Raw genomic sequence first — 23,401 nt, forward strand, 5'->3', positions numbered from 1 at the left:
ACTACTTGAGAGCCCGTTAGAGAGCAGGGCTGATTTCCTTATTCCAAGGACCAGGCAATGCGGATGACTTGAAGGGAAAAGATGTCCTCCTCATCACCAAGCTTCCGAATGCAGACACCATTTACTTGCATTTGTACAGGTCATTGCATTTCCACTTAGTCTGTTCTGGCATTTTGTTGAAAAGGACCGTTTTCCTCCTGTTTAGCTTAGGTTTGAGAGCCTGCCCTTCACCTTCAGTTCTCATTGACAGTCAAATGAAGCAACACAATGGACTGGATTTTTTTTCTTCATGGAAAGAAATGGGCTATTTTTATATCCTAGTAACAGCCTCTGGACCGTCAGTAAGATGTGGGAGGTTTTGAAGTAAATGTTTTCCCTGACATTTTCTCAGATGGCAGGAAATAATCAGTGCATAATTAGAGAAACCGATGAACAGATCTGTGTGTGTATACATGCCTAGATCTGTCCATCATACATCTATAAATTGCACTGCAATTTATATATAATCTTCCCTATAGATTACCAGGGGGTTGAAACCCGTAGGATTGTATAGAAATGTAATGGGGTGCTATAGGCACGTATTTTGTGTATGCCAGCAGAGGATCTGATCGGCTGTGCAACTAGATCTTCGTTTCTGCTCCCCATCTCCCGGTGATCTCACAAGGTCCCTTCCAGCCCTAAACTTCTGTGAATCTATGACACTCTCCACCGGCCTTTTCAGATGCCTAACAGTGCCTCCCATTGGACACCAGGTGTGATGGGGGTGACTGGAAAACCAAAAAGCCCATTTCATAAAGCTTGTTTGCGACTTTGAAGAGACGCGCTCAGAAGCAGGCGACAGTCCGGACAGGTTGCTCTCCTGGGATGTAGGAGACCGGGTCTAAATTTTTGCTTTTCCCAGGATCTGGGTTCCCCCCCAGCCTGAGTGATTGCTTTGGTCATCAGGCTATTGTGCTTTGCCTTTCTGGCTTTGGCCCAGAAATTCCTTCGTGGACTCGTGAAACCTTCCGACGAAAGTCTTACTGAAAATGATAAGCTTCCTTGAGGAGTGCTGGATTTCCTTAATCAGCATTCAGATGCTTCTTTAGGAAATTCCTTGACTTGTAACAATGCTCCAGGCAAAAATCCTTTGCCTAACTTCAGTCTGGGAGTCCTAGACCTATGCCTCTGCTAACCAAGCCAAAGAACCACCTCCCTCAACTCGGAGGGATCCCCGACTCGCAAACCTTTCATGCACGGTCAGCCCATCACAGGGAGACGGAGTGGGGCATCTAATGTGAGTTACGGTACAGCCCCACGTGGCATAAAGCTGTGCTAACTATTGTACAGCTCCCGTCCCAAACTGCCCTCTCCCCACAGTTGGCCTCTTCTGTGCCTCAATGAAAGATGGTTGCTAATAGTGTTACCCTCCCACTCGGGAAGGGGAAGTCTCAGGGAGAGAAAGTACCTGCTCAGCTCTGGGGACCGTGACGTATCTGGTTTCTGTCTGAGAAATGCATGTAATCTGGACTCCATCGGAAGCTGGTCCTCTCAGCTGAATCCTTGTACAGACGATGTTTAGCTTTGCCAAAATAAAATATCGCACATCAAATTAGCGAGGAAGGATCTGTAGGAATCTGACCGAGCTGTTCTCACCAAGGACTTAAATCTGCATGTTCAAATGGTCGCACGTCCAGCTGACTCCCAAGGAGTCGGTTCCAGTCTATTGGTTAAATACTTCCTTTTGCAATCGTTGCGTCAAGTCACATTATGTAACCCGGCTCTTCTAGAGCCATTCTCATCCATTGGGTAATCATATACTTGGGACACGGGGGCTGCCTATGGCCAAAATTCCCCTCCAGAACGGCCGGCAAGGCTCAGCACACGTGTGGAGTAGCTAATTTTAAAGCAGCAGCATAGCCTCCATTTCCCTTCTCCCCCTTTCCGAATGCCAAAGCAGTTAGATCACATTGTGGAGCAGTCGCTTTTGAAAGTTATTTCCTCCTCCTTTTCTTTTAATCAAACACATTTCTTTTTCTTTCTCTTGTGTTTCCAGGCAGGGCTGTTATATGCTGTGCTGTAGCCTGGAGCAGATGTTTCCTCATCAAGTTTATTTAACCAAAATAAAAAAACCTTCTCCAAATGGGGTTTTATAATGGCGATGTTGCTAGTCCCCTGTCAGTATTTTTAATGATGGGGACAACGTGTTACTTAAATTACAAACAGGCAAAGAAATCAACCCAAGAAGGAGACAGGAAAACGGACATCTGAGATTCAGAGGCGGGGGGCGACACGGGACTAAAAGACAGACCCATAGGAAGAGAGAGAATGATGTGCTGCAGCACAAATAGCATCTACTAAGTTGGAAGGAAATGCTATGATTTTTATGACACTGCTATAAAAATGATGTCCTGGAGAAGCAATTAAGGCTGTGAACATAAATTTTGCCGCTCTATTTTGCTGGTGTTACACCTGCCTAGTCAACGAGCTGTTAGAGGTATTGTACTATTATTATTATGTGCCAGTTTGGATTGTGCTTTCTGGTCCTCCCAGATCAAACTAAATATATACTGAGTCAGGACATATATATAAAACCGTGGAAGAGCAATCAATATTTGCTGTTTGAGCACGTGCTTGCTTGCTACCTTGTTAGATTGCTTGAGATATTCAGGCTTTGAACAAGCCATGGCTGCTTCCACAGCAGCCAGATTCATGGCTTTCATTGTCTTGGTGCTCAGCCTCGCAAAGCACCGCTGCCTCATTTTTTCAGAGGTGCTGTAAGTCCTAGTGACTTCAGTTGGGGCTGCTCAGCATGTCCTCTCAGCTGCTGGCCAGGCCAATCTTGTGAGGTGTTCACCAACTAACCCCCATTAGCTGTGAAATCAGGCCCCATAGGAGTTATGTAGTCTTTCGTCATTCATCCTGCAACACCAGCAACAGCTCTGGTGGTGAGTTGGCCCCTCAGTGGCTCTTCCACTGACTCGTTCTGTGGCCTTGGGTAGGACACGTCACTTCTGTGTCTCACTTTCCATGTCTATGAGGTGTTGAGACTGGCACCTTCCCAAAGATCTGCTCTGTATTAGGAAAGTTGTACCAAATTAATGACACGGCACTTTAAACCACTAATTTAATGTAAAACCCTAATTTATCTCTTTCACCCCAGCTTCATTTGGTGTTGGAAGCTGAGTCAAGCTCAGCAAGGGTCAAACTGGTTTCAGTGTGTGTTTGTTAAGGGCACCAATTTCAGCTGATTTTGGTCAACCTGTGCAGGTGGTTTAATAGAGAGAGACACCCTTAGCTGAGGTTTAGAGGAACATAAACATTGCATGAACGCTAAGTGCCAAGAGGAATCTGGAAAGTGTAAAGAGTCTAGCAGTGCCTACTGTATAAAAAATAAAAATTTCCAGTAGTCCTTCATCAAATTTAAATAATGGAATAAAGAATAAGAGGATAAGACGCTGCACGCTGCAAAGCCATCCTCTCCGCTGTTGTTTTGTAGCATTTGAAAGAGTTAAGCCGAAGACTGGAATGTCTTGGGAATGTTGGCAGGGGGAGAGAGCAGCTTTTTTTCTTCCCTCTGGATGGGATCCCAGTCCTCTGAAAGCAAAGTGATGACTTTGGATCTAAGTTTGTTTCTGGGTTCTGCTGCTCAGAGCTGGGACGCGAGATGCAACGTAACCAAGGAGCCCTTTGTCAGGGATGTGAAATCGCCTGCCTCGCATGGGACTGATATTTTTACCCTGTCCCCGATGATCTCTGGGTGCAGCAGAATTTGATTTGAGAAGATACATGCAAAGAGAAGCTGTTTCCTGACAGGAGCGGGGGAGGAAGAATCCCAACTGATTTATTTTGGCTGCAGTCTTTCTTTGCCGCCTTGCTGAAACTCGCTGTGACATTTTAACCTTGCAGTCCGTAAGGAGTCTAGGAACTCGCTAGCCACCTCGGCTTGGGAGCCCTGGGTGCTTCACGCAGGTAGTTGGCATGGCTGCCGTCCTCTTTGGCTTTGAGGACCTGTTCTACAGCTGGGACAGCCTGGTGTGGAACTTGACTTCACGGGCTTTGAGGACCTGCCGCTTTGGAAATCTGAGGGTCCTGCAGCTGATGCTGAAGCCATGGTGCATTTCCAGAGCTGTCTACCAGGTAGGTGGTTTTGCACCACCGGGCCAAATCATGAGGCCTTTACTCAATCCCTGTATGGGGAAATTCCCAGGGGGCCTAATCCTGCAAAAAAAGTGAACTCCATGAGCTTCCCATTGCAGTCAGTGAGCACTGAAGATGCTCAACACTCATAGGAAGAAGTCTAGGGGCAGAATAACAGGGTTTGAGGTCCCTGGGAGCTTTTCTGAGTTGGAACAGAAGCCTAGATTCTGCTTTACCCAAGCGGAGGTGCATGCAACTGTGTTAGTAAAGGAAGGGGCAGATTCTGGCTAGGGATCTCTTCATATTTGGGGCATCCTGGATAGATTCTCCTTGTGAAACGAGGCTGCTCTTTGCCAGTCTGCTCATGCTGTGGGTCCCTGTTTCTTGACTAATCCCAGCTGCTGGACAAACTGCAAAGTATTATGTAGCATGAAGAAATCTAGCCTTGCAGAACTGTAACCTGCATGCAGTAAATAAAATGAAGGGCTGACTTTAAAATATAACATACATCACACTAGGCAAGCCCTAGGTATCATTCAGCTTTGGGAGATTCGATTCATTTGCTTGCCTGTTACATATTTTGTTTGGATGGGGTTATAAAAGCCCATCCACAATAGTGAAAGTGGGTCGGATGATTTATTTTTTTTTTGTACCTGGGTTAGTGAATTTTCTGGCTAGTTTTGCAAGGCTGTCTCAATTCATTCAGGTAAATGCTATATATAACCTGAGGTAGGACTGGCATTGTGAGAACAAGGTATGTTGTTAGCTCAGGTTTGGCAAGTAACTTGAGTTCAAATACAGCAGTAAAGACTTGGATACCTTGACTTTTAATTCAGGTGGCAGTCATGGGATATCAAGTTGCTATCTTAATCGTCTTCCTAGCTGGTTTAACTTCAATTAGCCAACTTGGATTAGCCAAGAACAGTTAAGAATTCTTTTTTTTTTTTTATTGTTTCCATATCCTATAATGTCAGAGTATTCACTGGTATTGCAGAACTGACCAAGAAACTTGAGAACCCCAGACTTTGGGTTGTGTGATCAGTGCTTGTATTTGGGGGAAAAGGTATTTTCTGCTAGACTTATTTGCTTGGTTTGAGTTATTTCTGTTTTTGGGAGTTGCTGTGTTAAGCACAGCTGCACATAATGGACCTGATTCGAAGACCATTGAATGTGTCCATCCCCAATAAGTTTGTGAACAGATTCATAGTGTAGTTTAGGAAGAAACAGGTACAGGTAGTGAATTTTTTAAATGCTAATTTGCCCTAGGGCTAGTGAATGATCCTAACAACTCAAGCCATCCTAGAAAATCCTCTCTAATCCCTTTTTCTAGCTGTAGCATTTGCATCAGATGCAGCTCCTGACATCTGTATGGAAACTATTGCAATCAGTTGATGAATACGCCATGTGAGTAAAGGAAGACACTCTAAACCAATGTCTCCCAACGTTTACCAGCCCAAGGCACACTTACATTAATAAAAATTTTCCATGGCACACCTGTTAAGGCATGCCCCATCCCCATACTTATGAGCTCATTGTAGCTCACTGCCACGGCAAAATTTCACCTGTTCATTTCTGACGGCATGCCCTTGTGTCGTGGCACACCTGTTAGGAAACACTGCTCTAGGCCATGCTGGATCTTGCACTGGTGTAAATCTGGAGGTTTGGAATGGAGTTTTTGGTACAGGCTCTGCATACAGGGCAGTATATCGCTGCACTATCCCAGAAATGGTACAGGAAAGGCATTGTCTATCAGGGCACACAGTTTCTTTCCTACTTACCTCATGCTCTGGGGATATCCTTCACAGCAGTCAGCTACCAGTCTGTACCTTTGTACTGGCTCCATTGTGCTGGCTGCTGTGTTAACTGGAATCCACTAAACTCCTTGCCCATCCATTGCCACAGGGTCAATGGTTGATGCTCTGGGCCTGAGTCCATGTGAGGGCCTGGTAGAAGGAGGGATTTTATTCCTCCTTGTGCCCATCCACAGGGCTGTACTCAGAGTTTAGCTCCATGTAACATCCTTTAGAAGCGGTGGTCATACATCCCATGTACCCTGCTGGGTGGTCTGAGCTTGGCTTATTGCATTCAACTGACTTGTTTGTCTCTGAGCTTGCCCAAGGAGTCATTCTCCTAAACAGGGCCTAAATAGCATTGCTACCACCCTGTCTGTTCTGTTCTACCAGAGAAATGGCCTTGGCAAATACTGGGGGACTTGCACTAAAATTTGGCATCGATTTGGGATTGGATGAAATAAGCAGCTCATTTCACCAGCTGCACCTGCAAAGCTTTCCCACATCCACAGCTTTCTTTACTTGCTATCTATCACTTATTAGTTGCAAACTCTCTTGCACCTCTGAGATCCAGAAAGGAATGGAAGCAGAAGTGATAAAATAGGACAAGCAAGACTAGGAGAGATGAACTGGTTAGATCACTTTGCTCAACAATAAGTCATCAGCGGTTCAATGTCTGTTTGGAAAGAGGTATCAAGTGGGGATCCCCAGGGATCTGTCCTAAGTCTGGTATTTTTTTCAAATTTTCATGAATGATTTGGATGATGAAAATGAGTCCACACTTAGCAAATCTGCAGACAACATGAAATTGGGTGGAGTTGCAGACAAGTGTAAAGTCCTGCACTGGGGATGAAATAATTCCATGCACAAATGCAGTCTGAGGAATGATTGGCTTGGCTGCAGTACTGCAGAGAAGGTCCTGGGGGTTACAGTAGACATAACATTGAACACCTTCAAGAGAAAATTGGATGCTTATCTTGCTGGGATCCTATGACCCCAGCTGACTTCCTGCCCTTCTGGTGGGGGGCTGCACTTGATGATCTTCCGAGGTCCCTTCCAGGTCCAATGTCTATGAAATCTATAAGCTGAATGAGCCAAATATGAACCAGCAGCACAGTCTAGTTGCACAAAAGGCTGACAGCATTTGGGATTGCATTAACAAAAGTGTTGTTTGCATATCAAGGGAAGCTATTCTTCTGCTCTGTTCTGCACTGGCGAGGCCTCACCTGGAGTACTGTGTCTAGTTTTGGGCCCTGCACTTCAAGAAGGATAGGGATAGATTTGGAAAAAAAATCCAGCACAGAGTGACAAAAATGGTTAGAGGCCTGAGGAGCAAGACTTATGAGGAAAGGCTGAAAGAACTAGGGTTAATTAATGTGAAGAAGAAAAGATTATGGGGGGGATTTGATAACAGTCTTCAAATACCTAAAGGGTGCTTATAGAAAGGACAGGACTAGGAGCCATGGTATCAAACTGCAGCAGAGGAAATTTAGGTTGGAAATTAGGAGGACCTCTCTAACTTTTGAGGGTGGTCAAGCATTGGAACAAGCTATCTAGAGAAATTGTGGCATCCCCGTCCCTGGAAATGTTCAAGAGAAGAGTGGACAGACTTGTCTGGGATGGCTTAGTCAGTGATGATCCTGCCATCAAGCAGGGGGGCTGGTCCCTTCCCACCCTATTTTCCTATGATCCCACAAGATTGGACCCTAGGTGTCACTGGCCAATCAGAAGATGAGGCTGCAAGAAAGAGACTCTTAAATGAGCCAGTTGTCATGAGATTTCTAACCTAGATCACTAGATAGGGATGTGACATGCTTTTGGCACAAGCATTGCAACCAGGACTTCTGAGGTCTAACCTAGCTTGAACATTTGGTGGATTTGGGAGTCTCAGTTAGCCCATCAGTAAAGTGGGAGGAATCACCTTCATGTCTTCCAAGACCGGAGCGTGTGTAATTGCATAAATCTGTGCTGAAAGGATGGCAGGCAGGGATTGCAGTTGGTCTGCTTACGTTGGCAAGAAGGCTGGACCTTAACTGAGAAGGTGCAAGTTGTTGTAAGGCTGCCATTTCTTATGAGGCAGGTATAAGATTGTGGGGCATTGTGTGTTTTGCTGGTGCTGATGACAAGGTATGTGCCGCTGAATGGAGCAACTTGTCTTGCCGTTTAGCTTGTGCGTGAACCTATATCATGGTAGATCCACCTTCCTGACACCGAACGTCCTGCTTTTGTATTTATTACTTGTTAGGTTTTGCATTAAATTCTGTTTTCATTGACCAATCTTAGCTAACACATGCCTTGGTGGTTTTGCGCATTTTACTCTCTTATGTTTCCTCCAGTTTAACCTGGATATATTCTAATCAAATTGTGACTCTCTGGAAAGACTGCCTGTAAAAGCATTCCTTACTTTGCAACTCCTTCAGCTGCTTCAACATTTAGATGGGCCCACATAATGCCTTGACTACCCTTTTTTTTGTCTGCCCATGATATATTAATCCCGGGTGCTAATTCATCTTGAAAGCATTTTGAATGTCAGCTGCAGGACCTCTACTTGGAATTGGAACTAAACCACACTTAAAAAGGGAGATTATAGAGATTTGTAAAATTAGAGACAACATTCTGCCACGCACTCAAAAAAAAATCCTTTCCTTTTGTGCATTTTTCTGAAAGCCTCAGCATTGTATATGATTCCAGAATAGAGCTAATAACCTACCAGCACAACTGCACTAAATGCACATAACTTACTGACTTGCCTCTTTGGAGATTGTGGCACCTGTAAGTCAGCGCTTGGGATACTTCCTGTTTAATTTAGGTGATGTTGCAGGGACCAGTCGGGGGCAAAAGTAGGACAGCTTGCCTGAGAGAAGGGGAATGTCTAGGGACGTTGCACAGATTTAAGCAGGTGTTGGAGAAACTTTCTTCTAAGAACTGTTGTCCAGCAGTCCTGATCTAGATCTCAGTCTTTGTAGTTTTGAAGAGCAGGTTAGAGAAACATTTGGATGTGATGGTCCTGAGCTGATCCTGCCTTGAGCATGGGATGGAAGTAGCTGACCTCCTGGAGCCCCTTCCAGCTCCGTCTTTGTATGACTCCAGTTACAGCCCTTAGGAGCAGCCTGCTTCTTGCTCGCTAGTGGGGCTGAATGATCATCTGGCGCTGGCTTTTCACCTAACCTCTGCAATCTTCTGAGGTTCATTTTACATGACCAGGATACAAGGCTTTGTGGGTGGAAAAAAATAGCTGTGACATCCAGAAATCATAGTTAGTAGGCTTGAAGGCCGTCAGGGTGGAGACCGGCAACAACAATCTTGGAGCCATCAGAGTGTTGCCGACCAGCTCCCTCACTGTCTTGCTCCTTCCTGATGCTGCTTGGGCCTCCAGGATTCGCGGATTGAGGCTGAGGGCTCTCCCTGATCCGAAAGTTGGTGGTTGGCTGGGAGTGATCACCTGTGTGGCACCTTGCTTGCTGCTCAGTGGGTGCGTCTACACAAGACGATTACTGCGCATTAGCCTAATAACACTGTGTAGTAGCGTAGCTGTTAAAAACCATGCTAATGGCCTACTGCTCAGTGTTATCAGGTTAATGCACGGTAAACATCACAAAACCATGCGCCGGTGCTACTGCACACTAACTCTAGTTACTGCACACTTTATTCGTACTTTATTAAGCAAGTACCAAACTAAATGCACAGTATCTAAGGTGCATTAATGAATGTGAAGACACACCTAGTGTTTCACTGCTGGACCAAGCTTCCTTCCAGGCCCTGATCCTGAGAACTGTCCATTCTCCTGCTACCAGGTACAGAATGAATATCAGTCGATGTCTGGCAATTGGGCTGTGTGCTGTACAGAACAGCCTCTGCCCCTGAGAGTTTACTATCAGAAGTAAGGCAAGAGATGGCAAGTGGACACAACAGACAGGGAAGTGCAAGGAAACAGTGTCATCATAAGCATAATTGTCAACATGAGCAGCTGCCATTGTCATCACTGTCAACATCAATGTCAACAAGCATCATAGTCAACATAAGCACATCCAATTGACAGCTATAGGATCATAGGAAAGGAGGGTTGGAAGGGACCTCACAAGGTCATCTAGTCCAGTCCCCTGCTCAAGGCAATAACATCCTTGACTAAACCATCCCAACCAAGTGTCTGTCCAGCCTGCTCTTGAAAATGTCCAGGGTTGGTGATTCCACAACTTCTGCATGTAGCCTGTTCCAATGCCTGATTACCCTCATAATTAGAGAGTTCCTCCATGATTCAATCTACATTTCTTCTGCTGTAGCTGGAGGATATTGCTCCTAGTCCTGTCCCCCATGGCCACAGAGAAAAACCCATCTCTGTCCTCTCTGGAATTGTCCTTCAGGTATTTGAAGACTTTTATCAAATCACCCCTCAGTCTTCTGGTCACTATTGACTATTCGTTCTTCCATAAGAAGAGGAAAAAAGTCTTAAAGATTTGACATATATTTTCCCCCTGGTATAATGTGACATAGTCAAGTGCATTCAGAAAGAGATTTTTCCAATAATCTCAGAAGCATCCAGCTCTGGTCATTGTTGGGAACCAAATTACCGGATTATGGGCCAATGCTCTTGCTGAAAAGGCACCATACCTTCTGACTATGTGGTGCATGGAGTGAGAATAAGGCTCGCTGGGGTCATCTAAAGGAACACTTCCAAATTACAATTTGCTTGGGGAGGATGGAGTGAAAAATAAACTTAAGCAGCCCCTACTAGGGGAGCATGAGGAAAGAGTTCTTTTTATTATTTTTATTTCTTTCTCCATTTTATTTCCCTGTGGGTATTTGAAGCATGCAGTGAGGCTGACTGCAGGCCCTGCCTCTGCATAGCAGAACTGGTGCAGTTCCAGTGTGCAAGGCAGTGTGCCAGTCGTGTGTACACACATGACCAGGACGGGCGGCACATGGAGATGAAGGATCCATCCTTCTTAGTCATCCCTCTACAAGGGTTTCAGGTCAGAGCTGTTACTGGGGTTTGGGGTTTTCTCGTTGTTTCAGGGATGTCATTTTATGGAGACCTGAGTGGATCAGGAGATTAACAGTATGCTAATAAATCTTCACTTATTTCACCAGCACAAATCTATTGCAAGTCACTAGCAAGTGAACTGGGATTACATCTACTTCCCAAAGAAAAATAGGGAATAAAAATGCAGTCCAACCTTCATCATTCTGTTGACGTCTGCTCACAGTGTATGCAGGATACACATCTGGGCACCCTTGCCTGCAGCCTGGTGCACTTTGCTTTGATTTTGTTTTAATTACTAAGGGAGAGTTTGTACCATATTTTTCCCCTTAGAGGCTGACATGCTGTCTCCACCACACAAGCCCTGAAAACATCTGTTGGTCTTGGCCAAATAACCAACAGATTTGTCTTTTTCCTTTTAAAGTTCAATCCAAAACTCATCTGCATGCCGGCAAAGTGCTTGCTGGTTTCCACTAAGCCTCGCTTCTGCTGAAGTGTAGCTGACATTGTGCCGAAGGGCATCCTTCCAGGATTGAAGTGGGAGCTTGTGTGCATGCCAATTCTCTGGGTTGATTTGGGCATCTATATAATCATCCTAACTTTCTTTTATTTTTGACCATTGGTATTTTATTTTGCTTTCTCAGATCCCATGCAGCCTGCCTCATGGCACAGCAGCAGTGCATTTGCAAAGTCAGATGGCATAGTCACATGTCTGCAGTTGTTCTAGGCACTCGGGCTTACAGTAGGAATTGTGTCCTTTGCATTAGAGATTGCAGTCCTAGTTTTTACATTGGAATTAACCTGGAGAGCAAATGTAACAAATAAATTCAGACAAGTTTGCTTTGAAATGATCAAAAATGTCCTTTGATATATTGGGTATCAGCAACTGAATCTGACTTTTTTGAGGGGGCAATGAGCACCAGTAGCACCACTTGAGATCAGGAAGAACTGCTGGGGCTCAGCACCTCTTGGCTCTGGAGTTGCCAAAAATGAAAGGACGCTCTTGGAAGTCTAGGTCTTAGTGATTCAATGACCGAAAAAGGAACTGAGCAAACCAATCGCAGTCCCCAGGAATGCAACTATCTGCCTGTGTAGTTTGGCCAAATAACTTTTCTGTGAGTGAGTTGTTTGAAAACTGTGCATTTCAATTTGGTATTTATGTTTAATTTCTGTTACAGTTGGTCACCCAAGTCTCCTGATAAGCTCTCTGATTGGTTGGCTGAATCCTAACTAAAAAGAAGAGCAAATTAAGGCACTTTTATTCTGCCCTTTCAATCACACCTGCTAGAGTGCATGGGATTTGGGGATCCAGGTGCATATTTAGCAGTTCCCCCACAAGCTGTCTGAACACCAAAAGCAACTAATATGACCCTCCGAATTCTTCTGGGAAAAAAAACACAGCACATTATTTATGAAAATACTCACAAATTGGGGGTGGATTTTATTTATTTATTTATTTATTTTTGCAGGAGAAAGCAAGTGGGAGGGTACAGAGGCAGAAGTTAAACATTAATTTTGGTAAATACAATTCAAAACAGCTCTGGTAATATATATTACCTCTTAAAGTGTATTCCACTATTTATTTAAACTATGAGTCTGTGAATAAACTTTTTGGTTTCCTGTGGTGTCTATGCAATGTCAGCAAATAGTGAGCAGATAAGGGCCTAATGTCATTAGTAAAAATATGTTTACATTACAGCCTGTTTGAAATCCCAGTGACCATTCCCATCCAAAGCAGATGGTTGCAGAGAGAACAGTCCTCCACAGAGTTATGTTAGCAGGATTTGATTGCTCGTGGAATGGGAGTCATTGGTATTTATGCACTCTTGTTTCCCATGAGGTTGCCAACAATTTGCTAATTGTTATCTGTCTTTCACTGATGAGGAGACTGAGGCCTCAAGTGGTGAAGTGACTTGCCCATGGTCATAGAATTGGTCATCGAACCAAAGGCCTCTTTCCTCTCATTATAAAGCCTTATAGAGTCCCTTTCACCTGTTCTTCGTGTACCCCTCTGTAGACAGAGTTGGATTAAGAACATATTGAGGGTATAATCTGACCATTCAAGGTCTGGATGCTAACCTGATGTGAATGGACTCTAGGTGGTATTACTCAGGGCTGAATTTGTTCCTCTGGGGCTGCCTGTTTCATGGGGAGGGGGGGACATGCCCAGGAAAAGCATAGAGGATGAAGCATGCAGGTACTGTGTCGCTTTGGAGAGAATGAAAGAATAAAGGCTGTTGGAAAAAAGACTAAAAAAAAGCGGTAGCAGAAGGGCAGAGAACAGGAGTCTTTTCAGAGTGCTCAGGATGGGGTTTAAAAGCATTTCTTCTTGCATCCTGCCTCCATGGTCAAATTTGGGTCCAGAAACAGGCACATACCATGTTGCTTGATTTTTGGCCCTGGCAAGGTCTGTGCTGGTGCACGGTTCCCATACGAATGGGCTGGCTAATAGGTGTCCTACGGTCTGAAAGTTTCCTCTGCATTTCAAATCAAACAGAGGAAGGGGAACAAAGAGGTACTTAGGGAGGATATGCGCCTGCCAAAAAGTTGGGCCCTGCTACTCTAACACCACATACAAAGTTGCAACAGGAGCGGAGCCACCTGCAGTGTTAGGCTGGAAGATGCTCTGGGAGACCATTTCAACTGAAAACCTTTTCTCCTTGTCCATGGGGCACTGACATTTCACACGCACACAAGCCATCTCTGTACTGCTTCATTGCCAAGGCTGGCATGGTCTTTGAGGAAACAAAGTCCCACCCACTCCCACTGCACATACCCTAGCCCAGCAAATATACAATTCGTATGACTTGGAGCAGTCCTGAGCACGCACCCTGTTCCTGTTCTTGGGTTGTCCCATACGGAGCAGGGAGGCTGTATACACAGGGCCATCGTGTCTAGTTATTCAGGTGCCATGTCAGTAACACAAATCTCACCCTGCGTGAGGAATATGGGAAAACCCATCCTCATTTCAGAGTCATTTGAAGACCCATCATTTTGTCTAACTTTTCATTAAGAACTCAAGAGGAAAGCAGCATTTCACAAGCCTGTCATCCTGCCCCAGGACAAGGCTGAATGAATTGGTGTGCGTGCAGAAAGGATAAAGGGAAGGCCCAAAACATATGTATCATTACAAATGGGCAGAACTTGCTGCTTTGGATTTATAGGTTCATCGTCAGCTACATTCATGTGAAATGCAAACGCAGCTGGCTCTTTGCTTTCCTTTCAGGTCTTAGCATTTCACATGAATCTAGTGAGCTATGGAATGTGGAGTTGGAGGAAATGGGGGATTAGGTGCGTGCGAGCGAGGGGGGGGTAAGAAAACCTAGCTAAATTCACGGCCAACTAGGGCACTTTTACACGTGCTCCGTAGGTGAGAGGGGAGCGCTTTAATTAGAGTGGCTCTGAGAGCTACTTCAATTTAGTGCTGCAGCATCTTGTATATCGGCATCCCCGTGCTTCAAAATGGATCCAGGAGCACTTGAACTACAACTCATTCAGTTTTAGTGATACACCAGATGCGGAGGCTGGCTGTAGCACGGTAATTACCACGCTTCAGCAGACTCGATTAATCGAGTCTGCTCTGACACACTGTAATTTCAGCGCTTCAAAGCAGCCTCACAGCACATGTACAGGCACCCCTAGAGAGCAGGGGCCTAAGTTAGATCTCACTCCTATTGGTGTGAATTAGTGAGGTCGGTTTGCCAAAATTTGATTTTTTTGGAGTTGCTCCTGATTTGCATCAGTGGGAGAGCAGCTGGAGCATCAGTGCATCGATGACGTGTAGGAGGTGCACGTGCACCCCCTGAGCATGGCTTTGCACCCCATGTGAAAAGGCATTGCCGACACCCCCACCCCCAAATAGCACTGCGGCCACCTGCGGGAGCTCCCCGCTTACCATCACCACTGCCTGCGGGAGCTTACCGTGCCCCGCCAGCCTCTGGGGCATGCAGCGTTCATGCATCAGTGATTTCTTTATTACGGTGGTGCCCGGGGTCCCCGTGGCCCATCATGCTAAGCACAGCAACCAGAGGAGGGAGACTCCCTGCTGCAAGGACTCTACAATTCGAATGGCAGCAACAGCTGCAGGGTGGGGTTGAGCACACAAGCAGCCTGGCCAGCGTGCTGGCAGCCGCTTCAGGGCTGGTCCCACAGTATGTTTGCATGTATTGTGTTGAAATGTCCATGACAGCGGTGTAAGTGGGATCAGTGTCAGGCACTGACATAGTGCAGCAGCTTTCTGACCAAGGCTGCCTTTGCTCAAGGCCTGGTTTCCTAAGGTGCTGAAATGGGTGGGAATCGAGGGGGATCATGAAGCAGCAGGCCCTAGAGGCATTGCTTCCTCCTGTACTGTAAATAGGTCAGGCCTTTGGAGAGTGGCAGCTTGTATAGCTGAGCTTTGGGGAGGTAACTGTGATCTTCTCCAGCACTCTTGCACAGTAAATCAGCAGACTCTCTGCAGCTGCCCGCGAGATTTCTCCAACTTTATGGCTACATATTTATGCATTTATGAGACTGGAACTTCTTTCCTTAGAAGAAAACAACACAACAACAAACCCCCAGAGCTTGGGAATGGCATAATTAGCCCCCAAAGTTTTATTGAGCACTCAAGAGCTCTCTGTCTTTTAAGCTTCTTGCTTAAATGGAGGATTTGCTTAAATCCAGATGGTGGCTCGGGAGGAGGGAAAAAGAAAGCGAACAAGTTAAAAATTCATCCTTGCCAGAAAACTCATCTGAGCAGGAAATAAAATCAGTCTGTGAAAGAACAGTAAGCACAGTAAGGGTGCGCCTGGCTGGCTGTTAACAGCGTCCCTGGAGAAAATACAGAAGGTGTTCAATAAGTTCCTGACCTAGATGCATTAAAGTTCGCAATGAATGTAACTTGCTTTTCCTCCTCCTTTTCCCCACCCCTATTCACTGCCAACATCACTTGTTCTTCTAGACTAGGCAAGGCCACTGGTCGTTTAAGTCCCATAGTGCTACAGTCTGATTCCTCCATTGTTCAGCAGAACATTATTAGCCCCCAGCCTCACCCCCAACAAGGCAGAAGTGTTAATATTAATAACATGCCATGAAAACACGTCATCATGATCATCTGTCGCTTCCTCTTGGCATCTACTGAACTGGTTGGTTTCCCCACTTTCAGATGGCCTACCTCACTTACCGCCCTGACAAAACACCCCATTTCTGCACAGAGCCGTGGCATCCACCCTTCTTAGTTGTCCACAGAGACTTTGGAATGGGGCTTGGTGGGAGGTTTAGGGTCTTTCTGGAAGCAAGGTGAATGAAATCCCTCCAAATCCTTGGAGGAAGGGAGTAGCCCTCCAGTGAGAGGTCTGAGTTTGTTGAACTCAATCCTTCATGCTAACCTTCAGGCTGGTTTGCTGCCTCCTTGTGTGAACCAACAAAAATAATGTCAGTCTGGGGGGCTGTGTCCACATTTGCAAACCTTACATGTTCCCAGGTGTCATGGAAAGCAGGTTCAAACTTCATTCTCTAAAAAGGACCCACAACATATCTTAAGAGGACTTCCAGGGCTGATGGAAAGGTATTACATGGTCAAGTCTGGAGACTGAGTTCCTTGTAAGGTTCTTCCACATTAGAAATACAGCCAGGTCTTCAAAAAAAAAAGCTTCTTCTGCAGCCTCAGTCTGCAAAAGTCACTTTGATAGGTGATTGGGTAAATCTGTCTCTCTATCTCCATTCTCTTATTGGGAGTAGAAGCTGCCCACACAGGCTTTGGATGGGGAGCCTTTTTAATAGCCTTTTGCACTATGAATTCCTGTCCACTGGTAAGTGGACTCAGGGACACCATTCAGTTTACATGGGCTGCTGGCCAAACAGCAGATGCTAATGGTTTTCTGTTGCTTCCAGCTGGATTTGAATTGGCAACAAATTTGAAAGGTCCTGCATCCTATTGCCAACTTCCTGAGCTGTCCAGGCCCCATTCCACATAGGATGAAACCTTTTGATTTCCAGAAGAAATTACTAATTTCTCAAAATGAAGAATGCCCCATGCTCTGTGCTGTTTGTGATTTAAAACTAAATGAACAGCAAGAGAATACTGTTACATCCCATGTACTGTGGAAGCCAGCTGCAAATCCAGCTGCAAATCCTCCAGCCAGTGAGAGTTCTTGGCTCAGCTCCTTTCTTTGTAGTGTTTCTTTATAAGCATATGGGCAAAATGGTCATCCTGATTAACTGCACGGGGAAGAAATGGATAATGCTGAAACCCCCCAGAAAGGTCCAGAGGAATCCAGATTGACCACCAGTCCTGCCTTCTGTACCTAGGCTGTAGCTGTGGCAGAAGGGGAATGGTGGGGTCTATTTCTGTGCGGTTCTTGAATGAATCAGAGTATTCTGGATTTCTTTTGAAGCCAGTGGGAAGTTTTGTCAGTAGCATTGTATGACTTGTTCTGTAGTGCTATTTTTTTCCCCGCAACAAAGAAACACATGCTAATTATATGATTCACAATTGCTCCAAAACGGGAGGCTCTCATCAACTTCTTTTGCTTAATTACTTACAATGTCCATGGGGGAGGGGAGGAAGTGCCTTCCCCTTTCCTTCCTTCCTGTGAATGAAGCCTTCTGATGTGCCACAGTAGATAAGAGGCCCTCCATGGAGCGGGTGACTGTGTGGCATTGAGTAGGAACAACGGTGGAGCTGATTAGTGTCCTTAATGAGATCCTTCCCTGATTTTACTTGGGGCTGGATCTGAAATGTTGTGATGAATCATCTGCACTTTCACAGAAGTGCTCTTTGCTGTCCAGAGACGGCGTCCAACTGTTCTGAGAAAAACAGCTTGCACAGGAGCTTTCAGAAAAATCAAATCCAAATTACATACTCAAAAGATCATTGTCTTGTGATGCACCGGAGGGGAGGAAAGGGAGGATAGGAGAGGGCTTCATTTGAATATGGCTATCGTGGTAGTTGAAGGAGCTCCCATAAGCTGTGAATACTCATCTCCACCATCATATAGGAAGGGTACTGGCTCTTTGACTCTGACCTGCGTAAGAAGCTCTGGTCCAGTTATTTTTTTAACAGCGCTTCCAAGAGTTGCAGCCATACTACTTTAAGGATTTAAAATAAAAGGATAATTTTAATTCTCAATCCTGATTCTGACCCTTGTTATTTAAAAATTAAAAAAAATCCATCATTCCCTGTAAAATGCCTCAAGCATAGACTTAAGGCAGAGGAAAAAATCTATTTTTTCTAAGCCTTGACATTTCTGGGGTTTACCACTTCGCCGCTTTCTTTCTGTTTTGGAGATGTCCACTGACTGCATTTTGTCCACTCATCACTCAAAGCTGGCTCCTTGTACATCGTTCAAGCTGGCGGTAGGCCCTAGTCCGCAGGGAGAACGCCTGTCAAAGTCCAGTTGTGCAATCCTTCATCTCAAATGTGAGAAGTTATCCAGGGTCAAATTCCTTTCTGTTTGAACTTTCCTCTGCTCCCCAAGAGACAGAGTAACTTTTGTCAGACACCTGGCAAGACTTCCAAGATGTCTGCTACATTTCTTAACTTGTAAACTCTGCTGCATTCAATAAATGTATAACCCCTATGGACGTTATGCCATCAGAGGTGGTGACCGGCATCACGCTCGTGAGCTATTCCAGCGGATGCTGTAAACGGGCCTGGAATGTGGAGTTTATAGGAGCCACAAGCTGACAGTGCTCAACTTCCATGAGGTCTAAGTTCAAACCATTTGTGTCCAGAGACTTAAGGCATTTGTATGGTCACTTCCCTGCTAGTAAAACAATTGCTATCTTAATGAAGAAAAGGTGGCCTGCTGGTTTTTACCACGTCGCTACTTGGAATAGAACATTTTTATAGCGAAGTCGGGATTCAGAGAGTCCATCAGGCAAAGGAGCCTGCTAAAGATACGACTAGGGTTTAGGTTTGGTCTTTTTAAAACCTCAGGCAGCCAAGCAGAGGTTCTACAAAGCCAAAATGCAAACTGAGGAGGGGTTGGGTCTAAATGCCATTGTATCGGGTCAGTCGTCGCAGTATAGACGTGGTAGATGGATAGCACTGGCTTTGAACGGTTTCAAGACTTCATTGAGGAAATCCTTTCCAGCATGAATAGAAATAGAGGTCCTGAGCAAATCATTCTCAGGCATTCATCAGCTGAAATATCCCTTAATTGCCACCATTATATCGTAGCATAAATATTCCAGAAAGTCCTCAATCACGCCCTCTTTAAAAAATTATTCTTCATTTGAAACCCTGTAAGATCAAAAGAGAAACTATTTCTCCGGTGTCCTGCAACTTCTTCAAACCAAGAATCTGGGGGGGATTTTTTTTTTAAACTCCAGATGTTGCTCCTCAGAAAAATGCTTCACTAAAAAAGTGCCACATTTTCAACATGTTTCTGTTTTGTCCCAAGATAATCAACTCTCGCCCACTATTCTTCCTCTTATGGTAAAAGCTAAACAGTAAATAAGCAGGAAGTCTTAATGGTCAGAAAAGAGCTAGGACCAACAGATCCAACGGGAGGGTCCCTGACACCACCCCACAAGCATTTGGCATAGCAGACAGAATATATTTATCATGTAAGCCGCCCACGTCTCTCCCTAACTTCTGGTTCCAATTTTAGCAACATTAGCTTTTCCTAGGGGTTGTATTTTCCCACCATGTGCATATATGAGAGCTGAAATTTTTCCCCTCAGAAAATATACTTGTGTGTCAAAGGCCAATGGCCTAAAAATATCAGCCATTTAACAGCCTAAATATAGTGCAGAACCAAAATCTTGGGCTCCTACCAGGGAGCCAATATAAACAATAATCATTTGTGGTACTAAACAGGTTGACAGCTTGAGATCTTTTATTTATTAAATGATTTTACTGTAGTGCCTAGAAGCCTCAATTAAGATTCAGATTGGGGCCTCATTGTGCTGGACACCACACAAAAACACAATGAGGAATAGCTCCTCACCCAAGAAGCTTATCATCTAAAGACTGTTTCAAAACTCTTATTTCCCCTGGTGCATGGTTATTCCTAGGGCCTGAGTGACTGCAGTGTAACTGCTCACCAATGAGGGCCTCATATGTTAGCCATCAGTAGGCTAGACATGCAAAGTATGGGAGAAGAAAGAGAGGTGAGGCAAAGTCAGTTAGTTGTCCAGAGTCATTTAGCAGGTCTGGGTCAGAGCTGGGAATGGAGCTCAGATCTCCTGAGCAGTTTTCATTGGATCACTCTGCCTCCCAGATGTGGAGATGGATGTACAGGTCCTTACGCTCCAGAAGGCAAGGCAGGGTGGCACATTGAAGACAAGCTCGTTCAAAATGACATGAGCTTTTGTAGGCTACAGCCTACTTTCAGATGCTATGAATAGACTGCACATTCATAGCATCTGATGGTGCATCGTAGCATCTGATAAGCTTTTGTAGACTACAAAAGCTTATGCTTTTCTGAATGAATTACTCTTAAAGGTGCAGCCCTGCCCTACCTTCTGCCTGACTCCAGACTAACCTGGTTAACCACCTCTCTCTACTCTCTGGTATTTCTAACTCTAAAGCCAGATAATTTGTGACCATCACTGCCTAGAAAATGTCATGCTCGATGCCCCACTGATCTGATTTCTAGTGTCACAAAGCCAAGGCTTAATATGGTGGCAGTGAGAGAGTGAGATGTGGCAGGAAAGCTAAGGTTTCTGTTGCGACAAGGAAATGGCCCCTAAAATTTCTCACAGCTGTGCATAGTCCAGCCAGTGGCAACTTCCTGGTGCTAGCCAGGAAACCAGTCACCTTCTACTTTCAAAACCTTCAAGGTTCCTGTCTAGGAGAGGAGAAACTCCTTAGGTGCTACCAGTCGAAGGACTACACTGAACACCTGTGTAGTTCTGGGTCTGCCTGCTAGGCAGCAATGTGTGAGGACACTTGGCCAGTCTACTACATTCCCTTCTTTTAAAAAATTAATAAACATAATTAAAATAGAGCAAGAATATATCTCTCAGGAAGCAATTGCCAATAGAATTTGAAAGGTGAAATGGTGATGGTAGTGGTAAAACATCACAACCTAGCCTGTTTGATTTAGGTTTTTATACAGTGGTCATCCCTGTGATACCTTGATATTCATTAAGTAGCATCACTCTCATGTGCATTGCTCTATCCAATCATCTCCTCTTCCCAAAGGGAAAAATTGCATGTGGATAATTTAAATTGTGTTGAAGTGTTACGTGTCTGTAAGCAGGCACCAGGTGAAGAAATGCACTTTACATACAATGTTGTCATGGGCTTGTCCAGTTAATTCAATGCTCTAGTCCATTGTGTTACACTTGTTCACTGTATTAAGGGTGCCCCCTCAGGGACCGGTCCACAGAAGAGAGAGGACGGCCCCATGCTCCTACTTCCAGATAAAGTCCTATAGTGTTATCTCTGTGGGTTGTCGGGAGCTCTTCCACTGGTTTCAGTGCATTTCCATGTTGGTTCTCCACCTTGGTTCTTCACTTGAAGTGGTAGAGCGCAGCAGTCTTATGGAAGACTGTAGGTTCAAATCCTGTTTGGTGCTCTATTGAAAAGGACACCATCCCATAATGTGCTAAGAGTTTCACAATCCCCAAATTCCCAGGGAATAGTAATGAGGGCATAAGCTTTGATCTAAAAGACTCTGCTGTTGAGCTCTGCTCTCCCAGGAATGGCGCTCTAGTGATGAGCCTTCTGCAAAGACCTCTGCTTCGCTCTTCCAGCCTTATAACAGTAGAAACAATCTTAAACAATTCTTAAACTCAGGAGTGCTGAACAAAATGTGAACGAACACATCCCTCAAGCCCCAGTTCAAATGGGTTTATGTAAAGGCTAAATGTGGAAGAGTCCATGGGTGAAACCCCAGCCCCACTGAAGTCAGGGCTGCAAGTCCCACTGATTTCAGTACCCGACTCTGTCTTCTCCGGGATCCGTTCACGTCAGGAAAGATGGCTTAGGGGTTTGCAGGATAAGCTAAAATCTCTTTCCATCGCTTCACAGTTCTGTTTTAAGAGAGCACTGCCCATAAGAAACAAGCTCAGCCTCCTGCAGTCCCTAACTCCTTTTCTAATGAAATGCAGACTTTAGGGGCACTTCTACATGTAACAAAATTTGCCCTTTCTTGCGTTCCAGCAGTGTTACTGTTTGCATGTCCGGGGTTCCCTAATGCTTTAGAAGTCTTCCTGGTGCCCTAAAGTAAAACTCATCTGGACGTAGTTTACTTTGGGTCTAAGTTTGTGTCTGAAGTGTGTAGAACCCCTGCTGCTGCTGAAAGACCCTGATCCAAAGCCCATTAAAATCAATTGAAGAACTCCTAATGATTCAGTGGGCCTCAGGCTGGGCCTGGTCCCATCATTTATTCATGCTGGGGATCTTACCCAGTGAACTCTGATAGAGGGGTATTCACTCTTTAAACTAACTCTCCCTCCCTCTTTCATCAGCCTGGAGAGCATGGGAGAGAATTGAAACGTGATTATGGGAACTCAGTTGGGAATAGTCAACACCACCATGCTCCTGTGGATACTGCAGTCCTTGAGGTGGATGGGAGCTAATTTTTCCCATACCTGTTAGCTGGCAGTTTACCTCCCCACTTTTTATGTCATAAGCCACATTCTCAGTGGAACTAATTATATCCAAAGCAGTTCAAGAGACCCCACTCCTTTAATAAGGCTACCAACACCTGGCAGCTCCCTAGTGGTTAATTGCTGTTAATATGCTATATATATAGTATTTCTCAACAGACTATTACCTTGTGTGCGTTTGAAAGTTTGCTGCATTCTAGGTAATTTGGGGTGCATCTATGAATGCATCTGTGTGAATGCCTTCTGGACATGTTCCCCAAAGGGTTTCAAAGGAAAGATTGCCACAAAACCTCTCTGTTAACATCATGCATCTTTTCCCAAGACATCTTACCCGTGTGCATTTCAGCTTGTAAGTCTGGTATCTCTATCTATCCAACATTGCCGTTCTAATAATTAATGGGCTTGGCAGGAGCAAGCTGTCGCAACGCCACTCAACAGATTAGGACAAGAAGTGAAAAATTTAATACTATTATAATATCCAATAGAAACAGTCAAGGAAACTTTAAGTGATTAAGCAGGTTGGAATTTGGCCAGGATACCAGAGCAAACAGCCCACCTCCTCCTCTGTTAAGATATTAGTTCATGAAAGGCACTATTTAGTACATGCTGCATGATTAGGGTGGGGGTTTCTCTCTCTCTGTCTCTCAAATTCAGTTCCACATTTTTCCCTCTTATTTCCTGTTTTGTTCTCTTGGGGCTTTTTTCCTCCTGCACTCTGTCTGAGATTTTTCTCCTTTACCGTCTGCTTTTTCCATGAATCGCCGGCTGCGTCCTCTGTTCGTAAGCAAATTTTATTTCTAACGTGTATGTGCTTCTAACTCCTCTGCCTCGGTATCCAAGTGCCGCTGCCCGAACAGCAGTGTCACGTCATGCGTGCAGCGTGTCCTGTGCGTGAACGACAGCCGACTGATTGAGTATTGTGCTTCAGCAGCTGTGTGACAAGGAACTGTGTATTTGGAGAAGGCGCCTA

The 23,401-nt window shown here is 44.9% G+C and overlaps 1 protein-coding gene across 2 annotated transcripts in view; it reads left to right on the top strand.

The window, feature by feature from the left end:
- Positions 1-23,401, top strand: part of FRMD4A (FERM domain containing 4A) — a 287,505-nt gene that overhangs the window by 40,595 nt on the left and 223,509 nt on the right. Inside the window, exon 1 of one of the 2 annotated variants that reach the window (XM_014519241.2) lies at positions 3,663-4,119. The exons of the other annotated variant lie outside the window; for it this stretch is intronic. Within the exon in view, the coding sequence (XP_014374727.2) occupies positions 3,961-4,119 (159 nt within the window). The 5' untranslated portion in view covers positions 3,663-3,960. Of the gene's footprint in view, positions 1-3,662; positions 4,120-23,401 lie in introns of those variants that run through there. 2 annotated transcript variants of the gene reach the window in all.

The sequence above is a fragment of the Alligator sinensis genome, unplaced genomic scaffold (genome assembly GCF_000455745.1).
Source record: "Alligator sinensis unplaced genomic scaffold, ASM45574v1 scaffold1216_1, whole genome shotgun sequence".
In the NCBI taxonomy this organism is placed as follows: domain Eukaryota; kingdom Metazoa; phylum Chordata; order Crocodylia; family Alligatoridae; genus Alligator; species Alligator sinensis.